This window comes from Hemicordylus capensis, chromosome 5 (assembly GCF_027244095.1).
Source record: "Hemicordylus capensis ecotype Gifberg chromosome 5, rHemCap1.1.pri, whole genome shotgun sequence".
In the NCBI taxonomy this organism is placed as follows: Eukaryota; Metazoa; Chordata; class Lepidosauria; order Squamata; family Cordylidae; genus Hemicordylus; species Hemicordylus capensis.
This window is the reverse complement of record NC_069661.1, coordinates 44,109,699-44,126,034: the sequence shown is the minus strand read 5'-3', so window position 1 is coordinate 44,126,034 and position 16,336 is coordinate 44,109,699. Positions and strand designations below refer to the sequence as shown.

The window sequence follows — 16,336 nt, the reverse complement described above, 5'->3', positions numbered from 1 at the left end:
AACCTGGCTGCAGTAAGATCAATACAGATAGGGTTAGCTGGATGGAAAGAGGGGATGGGCGAGTTTAAAAATGGAGTTCCCCCATAAAGAATAGTCCCATTCTTAAGGACAGAGCTTGTCACCACTGCAAACATAATAGCAACTCAGAATTGCAGAGTGTTCTGCTCCCAAACCTCTATCATCTGCATCAATGCCAAAAGAGCTCCAAGAGGATGCAAGAAACCCTTGCTTGTGGGTTTGTAATAAACTGATGGACAGTTTAATTAACCTATAGTGTTAGTCAAAATTCTAGAAGTGTTGGACACATGTGCCTCTGTCTTAGTTGAATATCATCTTGTTTGGGAAGCCCACAGGCAAGTGCTAAGGACATGCCCTCTCTTTTACTGCTGCTCCCCCCACAACTGGTATTTAGAGGAATCTTGCCAATGGGCTGGGGGTGGCTAGTAACCATTGATAGATCTATCCTCCATTAATTTATCCAGACCCCTCTTAAAGCCATTCAGGCTGTTGGCTGTCACCATATCTTGTGGCAGAGAATTCTATAGGTTGATTATGTACTGGGTGAACAAGTACTTCCCTGCTGTTACACAAAGTATAATTCACTTATGCTAACAGGGAATAGCTCCTTGCTTGAGGGACTATCTCCTAATTGGTTGGGATTAATTTGGTGCTTTCTCTAGGAACAGGGAAGCTGTTGTAGCTAGAGGATTAACTGCTCCTTCCTCAACCCAGGAAAGTGGATTTCTTGCCTTGTCTAGCAGTTCTTCCTCAAACCATAGCATCCTGTGTTGCATGCAATTAGTGCTCTAGAAAATGAGGGACTTTTCAAAGGCACTGTGATGGGCATAACTGCTTAAAAAGATCCAGATATACCACTGAAACAACAGCAACTCTCATCTCCCCCTTCCTCTTTTCCTAAATAAAATATTGCTAGGAATATAAGGAAATAAACCACATGATATAGGTTAATATTTTTATCTGACAGTTGAAACAAGCAGAAAAAATGCAACTTTGGATTCAAATTTTCTAAAGACAATGAAAATATCCTTTACAAGACATGTTAAATGCATTTAACATTACAAAAGTCATACAAATCTATAATTTGAAGGGAACAGTTATAAAAAGAGGCACCCTGGAGAAGTCAAAAATCAACATCTGCACATTTGCTAGCAAATATTAATCTACTTAGAGTGCAAGATCAGATAGAAAAACTGACCATCAGTTATGATTGAATAAGCATTATCTGGTAACCATAAATCTGTACAAAAGGTCATCTAAAAAGAATGCAACAAGAGACAAAACTCCTTAAAGGCATGTACACTTCAGAATGCATGATGCTATTCATCTACTTTCTAAGAGGCAAAATAAATGTACTGGTTGTGCTACTAGCACTTTTCAAACCAATTTATAAGTTAAACATTTATTTCTCATTTTTACAGAAAGTGAACACTTGCAATGCACATTTTTAAAATGTAGTAATGCTCTTACATCTGGTCATTCACATTTGTTAGTGTTTACATAAATACTGAAAAATTTAAATACATAATTTCAGTAAGAGCTTTTAAACTGTACATTATTTACAGATTCCAGTACTTGTTACAATCCCACTTCTACCTATGAAGGCTATTATTAAGCTTTACCTGCATATGAGGAATGAGATAGAAAAGTTTACATTAAAAAAACCCTTAAGCATTAAAACTCTATACAGCTGCCTATAGTTAAGTTCCTTCTGTCTTATATTGAAGTCTAACTTATATTTAATACAAGTATGTACATGCTGCTTTAAACAAAGCAATACCACTTGCAGAAGAACTCTGAAGCATTGCTAAGAGGGAGAGGAAGGAGGCAACATGTTCTAAACAGATTGCTGCAAAATATTTGGTTTGGTGCGTATTGAAAAGTAAATCTTAGGATAAAGTTATGGTTAAGACACTGTCACCCTAAACTCAAGGCCTGTTCAGACAGTAGATCCCCAAAAGTCTATAAAGGGCAAGACTGGGAGATTTTAAAAACCCCAAGTTGAAATAAATGTAGGATCTCACAATGCACTCACTGTTGTCTCCACACTGTGATGCAGTAGCAATCCCAAGGTTCACTTGGATTGGATAGAAGCCTCTGACTCTTAAGTGGAGTCTGAATGGCTCAGACCTTGGCTAACGAATGTTGTGATTGTCAGCATTTGGTTAAAAGCACAAACTCAAATTCAGTATTTACTCTGACTACAGTGCAAGCATCTGACGGAGCATATTTAAAAGTTACCAACTATCACTATGCTTAAACTAAAAGGCATTGGACATTTCCCTCCAGAATCACTCTCTTCACAGGTCTTATTTTCATCAAAAATGCTTATTGAAGTGATTAAAGGATCACTTGTGCCATAAAAAGTCACGTTTTTATCCTACAATATCTTGAGGGAAAGAGTCAATTTAAAGCTTCTTCAGTACAAATAAGATGAGCTGACTGATTCAGTTACAGGAGCTCCTGAAGAATATTTTATCCTGTGGCTCGCTGGTACACCCTAAATAAGACATAGGAAAACAAAATAGTATTTTCCATACATTTAGAGATTTGTGAATATTGTTTTCCACTGTAAGTTCAATATAAAAATATATTTATATAATCCATGATATGAAAATCTTTCCTGCAGCACAAGGATAGCCCCAGAACCCCTACTGTATATGACTGCTATGCACAATTTGCAATATTTAAAGTATGCTGTGTGGAACACCAATATTGCTATTTGAGATTGTAGCTACCATCTTACATATTAAAATAAACTCAGTTACTCATTAAGGCATCATTAAAAAACTAAAAGGTTACTAGACTGATGTATTAAAGATATCCAGGATGATAGAAATAATAGACTCACAAAACTCAGATAAACTGTCAATTTCTGTTTGTTGGAAAACTTATTTCCATAATATATTTCATAGTATTGTCCCATTCATTGCATGGTTCTGATATCGGCATAACCCACCAGCATAGAAGATTCCAAGTTAGACTATATATAAGCCTTGTATACTATATACAAGAAGTACTTTAATCTTTTACCAATTTAAGAAGGCAAATTAGTAGTTCTTTATTATAACTACTATAACAAGAGTACCCGAATACAAGGGAAAGTTAACACCACTCCCATTAAATGCACTTCACAATCTTGCAAGGAACTCTAGATAGAATTCTCATGCAAGGCCAGTACTTTCAAGTACCTTCAGAAACTCCTGATCAAAACACTTAGCAGGAGTCCCTCTCTCCTTGGAGAGCAACCTTATACACAAGCATCCATGTGCTGTACATAGCCTGTGGAGGTTTTTGCCCAGTCAGTTACCAGTCCCCCCACGCAAGGAACTACACAGTGACATCATACAATTGCCTGAACAAATAAAGACTAAAATATTTTCCTTTTTATATATACTGCAGGCATCCATACATGCTATAATGAGGTAGTTCTTTCTATGTTGGACTATAACACTTCAGATTTCACACGGGGCGGGGTGTGTGTTGCTTGAAGGTGCCCCCATCGGCCAGGCGATGGGTGGTGGATCACACTCTGCACAAGGACATAATCACTGAGAACACACTCTTTGGAGGAGTTTACATAAAGGGCAAATATTTTATGTGGCAGCCAGAACTCCAACTAAGACCTGAGGTGGCACAGGCCACCTACAAGAACGGTTACTTCCTTACTGCATGTATCCTTTGGTAAGTTTACAAGAATTCAAGAAATCAACACAGAATAAATCATCCTTTGAACTATGCAGCTATGGTTGATTAAATTGGGTAATTAAATTGGTCCCCCGGTTTTGTTGGATTTTTTTCACTCTTCCAAAACTGAACCATTACAGATCTTGAGAATACTCAAGTCATTAGCATAAACAGCTATACTTAATTTTTTAAAAAATGGTTGAAGATTAAAGGATACATGATTTGCATTACAAAAGCTGGAGGAAGTGCACTAAAACATGGATTACTAACTAATCAAATCAAGTAATGATGAGAACAGAATAAAGGGCAATATTGTATATTCTGTACAGAGTTCTCTTAGAAGCTGTTTTAAACAAAGTCATGTTAACAGAAGCAGCATTCTGTTAATTGCAAAAGCAGACAACTCATGCAATGAATAGAAGTTTAAAATGGGATCTCTTGATAATTCAAATTTAGAAGTTTAGCAACTATGGCTAAGAAAATCTTGTTAAAGCCGAAGAACAAATTCATGAGCATAAAACGAAGTCTGCATCTTTCTTGAACATTCATGCATGTGCAAAATAGACTTTGACAGCTATATACTTTTAAAATAAAGTATAGGTGAGGTATGGAAACCTAAAAATTGTATCGTGTTGGAGTGCCAAGGATTTATTCTCATTCATGGCATAGTTACTCTACCTATTGCAGTGCACATTTCCAATGCTAGGTTTGTGTCTCTGCTCAGCTGTGAGATAATTTGGATCAGAAGTATTGTTGTGGTATGACATATTCAGTTGCATTCCAGTTGGTGGTAAAGAAGTCTCTTTGTTCATCACCCCAGCATCTGCAAAATACAACTTGGGTCTCTGGTGGTATTTCATTCTGTATGTATCAGTCATACAGTTATCAACGGAAAAGTAAGTAGTGAGAGATACAATATCATTTGCATTTGCATCCACAGAGCTAGTACTTGGTCCTGAGGGGCAAGACCCCTTATTTGTAGCATTACTGGATACAGCCCACAAATTATTTACTGATAAACTTGATGGAAAATCCATCTTGGAGGAATCTTTCCCATTAAATGTTGCTTTATGTCTGTCCTCATCTACAGATAGACTTGCTTCAGGTGTTGCTTTTGAAGTAATACTTGCAACATGATTTTCAGTATATAAAGGATTGGTGCACGGTACTTCTGTTGCTTTTAAATCCACAGTGGATCCATGTTCTAATCCATGCAAACTGGTAAGAGCATATTTCTTTGGTGGTAAAGGAGGAGGAAGATTTTGGTAAATTGCTTCTGGTGTATCATTGTCAGTCCTACCACCATACGATTGAATTTTACATTCAGCAGGTGGAACCAATTCTGTATAGGAAGGTTTGGAAATATTTTGTTGCAGGAAAAATGCAAGTGCTGGCTTGGATCTAACGGTCTTTGTATGCGGCAACTGCAAATGGGAGAAGAGAGATTCAGTATTCTGAACCTTTTCAGACACCACTGAGTTCTCACCATTAAAAGAGCAAGTTGAACAGTCAGCACTGTGTACCGGTACATTTATTTCATCAAATATATCTTCATTAGGCCACTGTGCAGAGCTTTGCTCATTTAATGTTCTATTCTTTATTTCTCTCTCAGTATGGTCTTTTAAAGTAGTCTGTAGTGTTAATGAAGGGAAGAACTTCTTATTGCAGTCAGGAAGATCAATCCTAGAAAACAATGAATAATACAGAATGAAAAACCAAGCACTTCACTGAACTAAGCAGACTCAAACCACAGCCCAGTACTGTACAAGTTTCATGTATTTCAGTGGTTTTAGCTGAGCTATTTTCAAAGGGCTAAACCAGTTTTTTCACACTATAGTGTGTCCAACAGAATCTAGGTTGGACTATCCTAATGAAGAGGTGGGACTATTCAGATATGAGTAGGTGGTCGGATCCTCCTTAACAGGGATCTTATGTAGCGTGCAATGCGTCCACACTTGCATGCGCCCCCCCCCATCCTTGCATTATACGAGTCTTCTATCCACATAACTGGCCTGTTACAGGTATTGTGCTATTTTTAAATTATCTTACCACTGATAAAGCCCTAAGTTACTATCCACCTAACTTCTGAAGGCAGGGGCACCCAAAAGCAAGGTTTCTGTTAGTTGCAACATATGGGCAGGTCAATATGGGCGAAGACAGACGCTTGAGATATCCTGACCCCGCATGTCTCAGAGTTTTAGAAGTCAACAGAAGAAGCACTTTGAAGTGTGACCAAAAACAAACTGGAAGCCAGAACAGATATTTAAGTGCTGAGTCATGTGTTCACTTGGCTGCTGCATTCTAAATTATCTGTCGTTTCTAGATGTTTTTCAAAGGCAGTTCCATGCAAAGCTCATTATACAGATGTAGCCTCGAAGTTACTGAAGCATGGATGATGATTCAAGATAGTCTTGATGTTTCAGAATCTGAAGAATTTCAATTCAAGGCAACATTAACGGATAGGGGTGTGCACGGACCAGTTTGTGATAGAACCAGTCCGCCATGAACCAAGCTGGTTTGACTGGCCCTGCTGTTCGGTTTACTCATCTTTCAGAAGTAATTACATTGTTAATTGCTTATAAAATCAATAGTTACCTTTTCAATGGTGGACTGTGCAGATGAGATGTTGAAGGGAGATTATGAGGTCTGTAGTTAATATGGGTATTAACCTGGTCTTTCTTCAAGGCTGCAAAGCAATGATTGTGTTTACTTCAAAACCACAGTCTTATTCAGGTGTTCAAAAGCAGAGCAAATGTACAGAGCTTGAAAGAATCAAGAAATTCCACCACCAGCCCTGCCAATCATCCTCCCACCCGGCTCTTCATGCTTAGAGCATTCGTCTGATGAAACGAGCGCCCCTAAGTGTGTTCACCCCCATTTCTGTGATCAGCAGGCTTTATAAGAGCATGTATATGTTGGTCTTATCTTTAATCGCTTGTCTGGTCACCACTGGTGATCTGGAACTTAAGTCTGGGCAAGTGAAATTTGAGGGAAAGATTGTGGGTTTTTTAAAACCTTTTTTCCATGGTGCCTCTACATGTTTAGTGTTTTGCAGTGCGTACAGAGGGGTGATTCAGAGGATCACCCCCTCACACTCGATTAAAAGGTGTGCCGAGAATGCATCGGCATATCCTTGAATGACGTAGAAATGGGCGCATTTACAATTAGGCTTGAGCCTTATTGTGTGTAAAAGGGGCCGGGGGCTAATGTTATCTGAATGGCTCCCTTGCAGTGCCATTTTCTGTCTCTGTACCAGTATAAATCTATGAATCCTAAATGGTGCTGCAAAAGCCCTGTTCAGATGTTCAAAGGCAGGGTGAGTGAACACGAGTACAGAGCTCAAAATGGAGCCAGTATCCACTTCAACCCACAAAGCAGCTAGCTAACATATATAATCACACAAAAAGAACTATAAAAATAGTAGCAAATGAACATGTTTTTAAAACTCAAGAAGACCTGAGAAAATGGAAAACAGGTCTTCAGATGGTGATAGAACAACATCAGAGTAGGTACCAGATGAGGTTCCTTGGAGAGTGCATTACAAAGGCAACCACAGGCAGAAAGGTATATTTTCCAGTTATCTCCTGCCTCAGGATTAACATTAAGGTGCGAAATATCCCTAGTTTGGTGTTTTGTTTTTGAAGGGGCACTTTTATTGTCTCACCACTGGGAGGAATATTAAGCATGTGGTTTGAACTGATGTCACCTGTTTGTCAGAAAGGTTAAAATCCATTTTAATAACCAAACTTCTACAATACACCTATGAACCTAGGACAAAGAATAAAGAGAGGAACCATTCCAATAGCCACATCCTAAAATTTGCCACATTCATAAGTAGCTAGAACAGGGAACACTGCTGTTTTGCCAGCCAGCTGTAATGTTATATTGGCACTAAAGGCTGAAACAGTTGCGGGGCAAGCATTTATAATATAGAGTGCTGAATACAACTAAATTGTTTTAAAAACAATTTTTGTACAGGTATTTGTGCCAATACACTGAAGTTTGTGATTGCATGGAATTGACATAATGACTGAGTTCCACACAATGCACCACCATTTCAGAGAAGTAACTTCACAAGAGTGCTGTGTGTTACCACACAGTTAGATGTACTGAACAGAAGGAGGCAGCAAATGTTTACAAGATGCAACTTCAATGTGTTATTACTTTGGCAAGTGTTCAGTCAAAGCTGCTCACTGACACCAGGAGGCTTGTGCCTTCAGAATTCCAGCTAATTTAAAAATAGATGTGTTATTTTTCCCTTCTGCTGACATGAAGATCCATGCATGGTTAAAAGCAGAGACAGTCTAGTAGGAATTTTGGCTCTAGGTTCTAGTTAAACCAAATATGGTAGATGTTAGCCTTGCAAGCAGGGCTTCACCATAATCAACGAAGCATTAAAGGTTTATAGTAAAATAATGAGTTTTAACTTCTGTTAAGGTTGAGAACTCAGTTTTATTTCAGGAACACTGGAAAGCTTTCCTGGAGTGACCAAGGTAACTGCTTCTCTGTCCCAAGTAGGGGTGTGCAAAAACTGGTATGCCCCGTTTGGTTCCAGTCTGAACTGGACTCAAACTGGACTGGAAATGTTCCATTTTGTGCACACCTGAACAACCCCCAGTTTGGGGGTTGTACCTTAAAATTTTTTTTCTTAACTGAAATTTGCCGCCTCCAGGGGCGCGGCCGTGTGTGTGTGTCTCCAGAGGTTCCCCCTCCCCGCACCCACTGGCCTCCCCCAGTGTCATTATGGCCTGGTTCTGGCAGTTATTGGCCTTTCCTGGGCCTCTGTGTAGTTGCAACGGCCATTTTGGAGGTCCATTGCTCACGCAATGGGCCGAAAACCGCCCAAACTGGTGGTTTTGACACCAGGGGAGGCCGGCAGTGGAAGGGGAGCCTTGGGAGACCCCCCTGCTGTGGCAATGCCACCAGAGGCAGTAAATTTGGTTATTTTGTTGTTGTTGTTTAAGGTACAACCCCCCAACTGGCCAGGGGTGTTTGGGTCGTGAATGAGCTGAACAGGGGTAGGTTCAGTTCAAGGCCAGCTCAATCTCAAACACTTAAACAGAATGTTCTACATTGAGCCAGTTTCAATTCGAATCTGTTTGCACACCCCTAGTCCCAAGTAGTGAGCTAACATTTTAGAATGCAAATGACTGAGATGGAAGGACACATGTTTCTATACCCATAGTAACTTTATACCAGTTGTTAGGAGGGCACAACACATTACATTTCTGAATATTAACAATGGAGGTACAATTTATTCCTAACAGAATAACCACTTTTAGTGTGACACAGTACCAGCAATTGTCAATGACAAAAGGTAACCACTATACATAGTATCAAATACAAATATAACAGCTTTCAATGCCTTTAGATATAAAGATAGAGTTCTTACCATCCAGAGAGCTTTTGTTTTGCTGGGAGGTAGACTGCAAGAAACACCCAGGATATCTGACCGACAGATTCTGATCACTATCAAAGAAGATGCAGAAAAGTCAAAACATTAAAGAGTTAACCAGAAAGAAGTAGGAATACATTTCAATATGCTTGGGTACTAAGCAATATTTCACAAAAAAATGTTGTACTGATTACCCATACATGTCCAATACAGGAGGCTGCAAAAATAAATATAGCAACTGGATAAAACTAGATATCTAGGGGGGATAATTCAGTGCCCCTTACCAAACTATGGTTACTTATTTTCTCATTTTGGAGGAGACTCAGGACTAGGCCTTCTATGTGGCTGCCCCGGGGCTTTGGAATATGCTCCCTATCAAAATAAGAGCATCTCCATTTCCAGTCGCTTTTAGGAAGACCCTTAAGACACACCTGTTTTCTCACGGCAAGGGGAAACAAAAAAGATTTCTAACTCAGAATCCTCTTCTCTGACTTACAACACTTTCCCTTATTCTGTCTGAGCCCTGATGGAGAAACGGAACGGATTTTGTTTTGAGCCAACAGTTGCAGAGCAGCACAAATTGTACAGTCAACATCAAGGCTCGGGCTATTCAAATCCAAGCTGTCAACCAAATACGCTTGCTGACCAGACTAAGGAAATACTTGCACAAATGTGTTGCACTAGTGCAAGGCTGCTAAGCTTGTTGCACTAAATCTGAAGCTTGCATCCCTGTCTCGTGTTGCATTTGCAGAAACATGTTTGTGTGCAAGCAATCTGTGGCACGCCTCACATGTTCTGTAGGGAACTTTGCACAAGAGCACAATTTTGAACATCCCCATGACTTTGTGCAGCTATGCAATCTTCTTGAACGACCTCAACTTTGGTGTGCAAGTGCTTTATTAGCCTGGATTTTAGTCACTAGAGTATATCATGGATACTGAAAATAAAACCACTCCTTTCCTTTGTTCATTTGATTCAACTCTAGTCCAGAAAGTGATGATTTCTTACCTGCAACCTGTTCACTGAGTTGTTCTCTGTTCTTCACACATAAGGATAAGTGAAGAAATACAGATCTAAGTTGCACAAAAAGGAGTAATAATGGGACGCTCTATGTGAAATCTAGTTCTCTATTAATGTAAGGTGGGTAGGTCCCAGATCTTTAAAAAAACAAATGTAACCCTTCTTTCACAAACCTTCAGCTCAGACAGGAGGGTCTTTACCCTCCTCCCATACCTTCTGCACTGGACAGATTACTGAGGACACGCTGTCTTCAAGCCAGTGATTCTCAGATGGGCAACAAATAGGTGCAAGCTGCACCATGGGCAGGCAAGAGGGCTCCACCCTGTAGGAGCCATTCAAGTACCTCTAGTACACGCTTCGGGGAAGGACTGGAATGCCAACATATTTCTCTTAGCAAAATCATGAGAAATTTTACAATACAAGAGTTTAACTTCCAAAGAGAAAATCCAGTTGCTTTTAGTACATCACCAGACGCTGTAATTTGTAAGTATGGCTGTGGTAGGATGAAATTAAGAACTACATTCCTTGGAATTACTTCTCATATAAAGCCCTTTGTAAACAATTCTGCTTTGATGTCTTGTGCTTTGCCTAGGCTTTGTGTTCTATATGTGCAGTACTAGAAGCTACACAGGGAAACCTTGTTACCCACAGATTCATTATCCACAGGTTTGCGTATCCTCAGTCGGGGAAAAGACACCCGACCTTGGCATACAGGCGGGAGGGGACACCGAACTCATGTATCCACGGATTGGGGGTGTCTGGAAATGTTTCTCAGAGCCTCAAAATGGCTCAATTTAATAACAAACCCCCCTGGCGATTTTCAGTCAATTTGGAGGCATTCCATGGGGGAGCAGCAAAGCATGGAGAGGAGCTTCCGCCGTTTCCCCTTCAAATTTGGCCAATTTTGGGCTATTTTAGGCAATTTTTCATCTGACCAGGAACCTAACCCCTGCAATCTCATAGCCCTCAATGCCCCAATATTCGCAGTCTCTGTATCCTCAGTTGCAGCTAGGAACGGAAATATAGAGGTTCCCACAAATATAGAGGTCCTCCTGTATAAGTAAATGAATATTTTTGTAAAAACTTTATCTCAAGGTCTTATTTAATACTGTCAATACAATACTCTAGTGAATAAGAACTTATATAGTGGTGTATTCTCAAAAACCAGTAGAGTTGCACACATAGCAGTTTCCAGTTTCCTTAAAACTAATCTAAATATTGCAAGATGAGTTAGAATTAGAGGCAATCTGCAACAAGCAGATGAATTATCCGCATTCCCATCAACACAGATGTAATCATCTCTACTTGCTGTTGATTCTCCAGGTGGCCTGGGCACCTCTTCCCCTCACAGGGCAGTAGAACCCTAGCTCCCAAGTTATAAGAAGCAGCAACTATCATGCAAAACCACCCTGTCTTGGTTACACTCACAATTGTCATGATTTGCTATTTTATTGATTTCATGTAAGCCACTCCGAAAGTCCTGTTGGCTGAAAAGTAAGTTCAAAATTTCTATGTGTTGTTCAAATTGTAGCTTAGCAAATGGAAAGCATCCCGTTAAATCTGTGCCCTCATTATAGAACAGTTAAGTAGAAAATACAGGAAATTCTTAGACACAATTCTGAAATTCTTACCCTTCTTCAAAAATTGTAACTGTTACTAGAGGGTTTACTTTAGATGTGGATCAGCTAGTTTACTATGTTTATGAAAAACTGTAAACTTGGTTTTGGAATATTTTCTTCCACCAAAAGGAACTTATGTCATTGTACAGATGTTTCCACAGAAAGTTTCACAGATGTTTCCTCAGAAAGTTGTGGGAAGCTGTCAGATGGCAAATTTCTCACTATACAAAGTTATTTTTAATACATACATATTTTTATAAAAGACATCTATTTACTTTTTACACATTACCTGTAGGAAGTAGTTTCTTTAACAGTGGTGGTATCAACTGGGCTAGTTCCTTCAATAACAGGTGAATCCAGATTTGCAGATGCATTGCTGATATGATCACTGCTTTCATAACCAGACTCGGTCCTTTGTATCTGCCAGCTGTCAGCATGAACTTTTCTTTCTGTAAATCCTTTGCTTTTTTCTGCATTTCCTTTGCCTTCTGAATCCAAGGAACTCCGGCTCCCTGTCTGTTTTGTTTCATCTTCATAAATAGTCATTAAGCATTTTTGACCTGGATTCTCTTTTGGCCAGTTTGAACTCTGTTCTTTTTCAAGTTTAGGCTTACTGCTTGCATTTAGCTTGGGTTTTGAGCTATGTTCCTTAGTCTCACTAAAGATGCTATCTACATTTAGTGTTTCTCGCATAGGTTTCCAACCTCTACTTCGACTTTTGCTACTAGTGACACTTCCTTTGTCTTTAGAGTCTTGGCTACTGTCTGTATCATAACCAGTGGTGCTGTCAGTCTTTATGCGGCTCATCTTCTCTCCCTCGGAAAAAATGTCCATTTTATTTGAGCCTAACACCTGTGCAGTGGGCTTGACTGGATTGTGTGCCTTCTCATGTCTGTATGGTCCTCTGCCTTGACTACCATATATACGTTCATTAGAATGTTGCCTAAATCCATTTCCAGAAGGTGGTGATCCGGGCTTAGTGTGGATTTCTCCAGACAGATCTTTAAAAACAAAAACAAAACCACGTCACACTTAAATTCTTTATAGTAATTCATTCTCTCTCAATAATAATAATAGTAATAATAGTAACAACAACTTATTGAAGAAAGAAACAGAGGGTTTAATACTGGCTGCATAAGAACAGGCACTAAGAACAAATGCAATAAGAGCAAAAGTAGAAAAATCAACAACAAACAGCAAGTGCCGCCTTTGTAAAGAAGCAGATGAAACCATGGACCACCTAATCAGCTGTTGTAAAAAGATCACACAGACTGACTACAAACAAAGGCATGACAAGGTAGCAGGGATGATACACTGGAACATCTGCAAAAAAAATGCAAGCTACCTGTAGCCAAAAATTGGTGGGACCATAAAATTGAAAAAGTGGTAAAAAATGAAGATGTAAAAATATTATGGGACTTCTGACTACAAACAGACAAACATCTGCCACACAATACACCAGATATAGCTGTAGTCAAGAAGAAAGAAAAACAAGTTAAAATAATCGACATAGCAATACCACTTATAGCAGAAAAGAAGAAAAAGAAATAGAAAAAACAACAAAATACAAAAATTTACAAATTGAAATTGAAAGGCTGTGGCAGAAGATCACCAAAATAATCCCAGTAGTAACTGGCACCCTAGGTGCAATTCCAAAACAACTTGAAGAGCACCGCAACACCATAGGGGCCACCAGCCAACTACAAAATGCAACTTTACTGGGAACAGCCTATATTCTGCGACAATATCTATAATAACAACAACAACATTGATAATAAAATTCAGCCATCCCAGGTCCTGGGGATGGACTCGATGTCTGGATAAAACAAACCAGTTCAATAACACCTGTCTAACTGTGTAAACAACAACTAACAACAACAACCTTGTTTAAACCTTAAAGGCAATTTGTTATTGTTCATGTAACAATTTCAAAGCAAATATTCAAACAGAACATTTAAGGATCCTTCAATCAAGGTGGAAGCGATTGGTCAAAGGATGTTTTCCTTTTTTCAGACTAACAGATTCTAAATTACCTCTCTGTTTTCCTGACTCTCTCTTAGATCCTCTGTCTCCATCTTTTCTTAGGGAGGATGTGAAGCTTTTCATCTCTGCTGCCTTTTGAGCACATTCTCTGGAAATATCTTTTGCCTTTTCACGATGCTCATTATGCCCAAATTTACCTGCAAACATAGATGTTGATATGTATCAGAATCAGATTCATGTTAATTAACAGTAAGAACCTTCATTTACAAACACAAGAACAGGTTGCTTACCTGTTACCATTGATCTGGTTGTGATCCATTGCAGTCATAAGAATAGGTTCTGTGCTTGCACAGGACCATTCAGGCAGAATTGACTAGCTCCTTGAAGTGCTGAACCCCGCCCCCTGCATGTGGTGCACTTGCTTAGTTTGGGCAGGCTAGCGTTTTCTCCTCCATTCCTGAAGGACTGACATTTGGATGCAATTATCTCATGGAACCAGTCCACAGTTCAACAAGGTAAGTAGCAATGCGTGTTCTATAAACATACAAGTTGTCATTTCGCATACTGCAGCGGGGCCGGCGGGAGGGTCTTATGACTGCAATGGATCACTACCAAATCAATGGTTACAGGTAAGCAACCTGTTTTATCTGGATCGTGATCCGTTGCAGCCATAAGAATGGGTGACTAACAAGCTGTCAGGCTGGAGGCGGGTGAAATATGCTATGGTAATACTCTTTTGAGCACACTCCTCCCGAAATTGGCAGGGGCTGTATTGTGAAGCTCCAAGGTGTAATGCTTTACAAAAGTATGCTCAGAGGACCAGGTAGCTGCAGTGCAAATGTCCTTGAGCTTGATGCTGGCCATATGGACCACAGAGGCAGTGTAAGCTCTGGTCGAGTGGGTCAATATAGCCTTAGGGGGTCCCACTTTCTGATGTTTGTAGGCCGGAAAGATGAGTTCCACAATCCAATGAGAGATTCTTTGTCTGGAAATCTGGCAACATTTCATCTTGCCCTTGTAACCTACAAAGAGGTGCTCTGTCTTTCTATAAGGCTTGGTCAATTTCCAAGTAGAAAAGGAGAGCCCATCTCACGTCTAGAGAGTGCAAGCAACACTCTAGGGCCATCGCTGGATTGTGAAAGAAGGTAGGTAAAACAGTGTCACTGTTGATATGGAAGTCAGTAACCGTTTTAGGTCTGAACTCAGGGTCCCAACGAAGTACCACCTTGTCCTTGTAAAATTTGGTGTAGGGGACATCAATGAGGAGAGAATGTAGCTCACAGACCCTCCGAGCTGACGTTATGGCCAGGAGAAAGGCTGTCTGTAACGCCACAAGTTTAGGAAGAGCCGTTACCATGGGCTCAAAGGGAGTCTCCGTTAGAGCAGACAAGACAAGGGACAGGCTCCACTGTTCAGTGGGTCTTCTAATAGATGGGTAGCGGTAGTCGAGGCCTCTTAAGAATTTGAGTCTGGATGCAAGAAGACTGTCTTCCCATCCTATCAGGGATGCCAAGTTGAGATAGCAGCCAGATGAACCTTGATAGAGACATTGGCCAACTTTTGTTGTTTCAAGGCCGTAAGGTATAGAAGCACCTGGCAAGAAGTGGCAGAGTACAGCTGGAACCCGTGCCTCTGTGCATACAGTCAAAATCTTTTCCACTTGCTGTTATAATTGACCCATGAGGATACTTTGTGTTAGTTAAGGAGAATATCATTTAAGAGCCTATCTTCCAGGCAGTTAGATTGAGGATCTTGAGGTCGGGGTGATGGAGCATGCCATCTTCTTGAATCAGAAGATCTTCACACTGAGGCAGGTGCCCGTGGTGACCCCTCAACAATCTAAGTGCCTGTTGGAACCATGGCTGTCGGGGCCACCATGGAGCAATTGATATACCCTTTGCACATTCTTGCAAGATTTTGGCCAAGACTCTGTTCAGCAGAGGATAAGGAGAAAAGATGTACAGAAACTTCTGACTCCAATGGAATCAAAAGGCATCCCCTCTGGAGTCACAGCCAACACTGGCCCTTGAGCAATACTGGGGTACTTTTTGTTCGATGCTGTTGCAAACAAGTCAACCTCTGGAGAGCCCCAAGCCCAGAGAATTGGCTCCAAATTTATCTTCCACTCATGTTGACACAGAAGGAGCTGCGACCTGCTGAAGTGGTCCACCAGTGTTTTCTACACCTTTTATGTGGATGGTGGTTAGGGTCATTTGTTGAGCGATGGCCCAGTTCCAAATCTGCAGGCTCAGCATGCACAGGGAATGGGAGACTGTCCCCCCTTGCCGGTTAAAACAGGTAATTGCCATAGTGTTATCCAAGCTGATTTGCACAACCTTGCCAACTAGTGACTGTTAAAAAGGCTTGAGGACCTGGAATACTGCCAGCAGTTCCAATAAGTTATTTATTATTTTATTTTTATTTTATTTATTAAACTTCTATACCACCCAAACTTTCGTTAACCTCTGGGCGGTTAACATAAAAACAATTAACACACATATAAAAGTTAAAACAATGCAACAATTTAAAAACAAGCCATAACATTAAAAACAGACAATTTTAAGAAGCTGGGAAAGCTTGGGTGAAAAGATGGGTTTTCAGGTGTTTTTTAAAA

At 40.1% G+C, this 16,336-nt stretch overlaps 1 protein-coding gene across 3 annotated transcripts in view; it reads right to left on the bottom strand.

The window, feature by feature from the left end:
• Positions 1-959: 959 nt before the first annotated feature.
• The window catches only part of USP53 (ubiquitin specific peptidase 53), a 72,433-nt gene continuing 57,056 nt past the window's right edge, over positions 960-16,336 (bottom strand). For all 3 annotated transcript variants that reach the window (XM_053251555.1, XM_053251554.1, XM_053251556.1), the window contains 5 exons: positions 13,773-13,919; positions 12,029-12,740; positions 9,098-9,174; positions 6,301-6,391; positions 960-5,388 (listed from right to left, as the gene is read on the bottom strand). In XM_053251555.1, coding sequence (XP_053107530.1) covers positions 4,380-5,388; positions 6,301-6,391; positions 9,098-9,174; positions 12,029-12,740; positions 13,773-13,919 — 2,036 coding nt within the window. In that variant the 3' untranslated portion in view covers positions 960-4,379. The remainder of the gene's footprint in view (positions 5,389-6,300; positions 6,392-9,097; positions 9,175-12,028; positions 12,741-13,772; positions 13,920-16,336) is intronic.